Source organism: Egretta garzetta, unplaced genomic scaffold (genome assembly GCF_000687185.1).
Source record: "Egretta garzetta isolate BGI_Z169 unplaced genomic scaffold, ASM68718v1 scaffold505, whole genome shotgun sequence".
Classification (NCBI taxonomy): domain Eukaryota; kingdom Metazoa; phylum Chordata; class Aves; order Pelecaniformes; family Ardeidae; genus Egretta; species Egretta garzetta.
Window position 1 is genome coordinate 347,539 of NW_009259711.1, and position 1,516 is coordinate 349,054.

Consider the following 1,516-nt stretch of genomic DNA (forward strand, 5'->3'; position numbering starts at 1 on the left):
GGGGCCCGGTTCGCTGCCGGGACCGCGGTGCTTTGCTGCTCGCAGGGTTTTCCACTGTAACGGTGTGGGACCCGCTGGGCACCCTCCTACCGCTCCGCGAGTACCAACCTTCAGAAAATCTGGCCCTGCCTTGCAGGTGCTTTGCTTGCAACCTTGAATCCTTGCTGGCTTCAGGGGCTTTTTTTTTTTTTTTTTTTTAACCTTTTTTTATTTAAGCAGAGGAATAGTAAAATGAAAAATCTTCGAGTCTGGCAAATCCCAGGACAGCAGTTGAATATAAATGAGGAGATACATGATGAAAAGTGTGTTAAAGCAATTTTTCAATAGGTTGGACCAAAACAAAAGTTTGCAATCTCACTCTATATCCCCAACATTATTTCTGTTAAACTGGAACTAGAAAACCATGGTGTGGTATGGGTAGGTGTCTCACTGGATGACTCGGTCTCAGTGGATTTGATAAGCAATTCCTACAGTACGCCTATGAAGCACACACGTGTTTGGGTGTGTTACACGCAACCACATTTGCTAGGAAGAGACAGCATTTAGATAAAGCATCAACACAAAGCAATTCATTCAGTATTTATAATTTTTAAAGTTTTTTATAATAAGGTCTCTACCAATATTCTTAGGGAAAAAAACCTACCCCCCACTGTACTCTACCTTGTTTTCACTTTGGCCTCAACAATTTAAGTTATGACTATGTGTGTTCTGCTCATGAGAGTTTCACAGACGGGATTTCTGCCAGCCTTTCACTAAACCACTACAAAGCGTTTCTGCACCTTCTTGGCCTTTATACTAGGCAAGTACGGACAGTCAGGCTACACTGCCACAGCAATTTTGCATCCAACACCCTTCCAGACATTCAGAAACTCTTCCTTGCTGGTATAGCTCGCACCAAGTCCTTCCATGATTCTAAAAGGGGTTTGCTGTGTTGCTGAACCCATCTTTAACTACCCCAGCCTCATTTTTCCTTCCTTCCTAGGCTCCCTGGGAGACATCTCCAAATCCTTCCTTGATCTCACCGACCCAGAAGAGATCAACAGCTACTTTGCCTTCAACGTCACCTCGGCGCTCTGCCTCACCTCCGCCGCCCTGCAAGCCTTCGGGAAGCAGCCCGGCTCGAGCAGGACGGTGGTGAACATCTCCTCGCTCTGTGCCGTGAAGCCCTTCAAGAACTGGGCGCTGTACTGCAGCGGGAAGGCTTCCCGGGACATGATGTTCCAGGTGCTGGCACTCGAGGAGCCTGATGTCCGTGTCCTCAACTACGCCCCAGGTGAGGAGGGGAGCTCATTAATTGCTGTTAATTTTCTCCTGCCTTTGTGGATGCAAGATTCTTGCAGCCAAGCCAGGTACAGAGGGAAACAGAGCCCCAGGTTCTGCTTGCTCCTTATGTGATTTCTTTTTTTGTTGCTCTATCCCCAGGTCCCCTGGACACGGACATGCAGCTCTTGGCCCGGACTAAGACCGGAGACCCTGAGATGCGTCAATATTTCCAAAGCCTGCAGGAGAGCGGGCA

The 1,516-nt window shown here is 48.1% G+C and overlaps 1 protein-coding gene across 1 annotated transcript in view; it reads left to right on the forward strand.

Moving 5' to 3' along the window:
• The first annotated feature begins 413 nt into the window (after window positions 1-413).
• SPR (sepiapterin reductase) overlaps window positions 414-1,516 on the forward strand; it is a 10,509-nt gene continuing 9,406 nt past the window's right edge. The window contains exons 1-3 of the mRNA XM_035894465.1: window positions 414-417; window positions 983-1,273; window positions 1,423-1,513. Coding sequence (XP_035750358.1) covers window positions 414-417; window positions 983-1,273; window positions 1,423-1,513 — 386 coding nt within the window. The remainder of the gene's footprint in view (window positions 418-982; window positions 1,274-1,422; window positions 1,514-1,516) is intronic.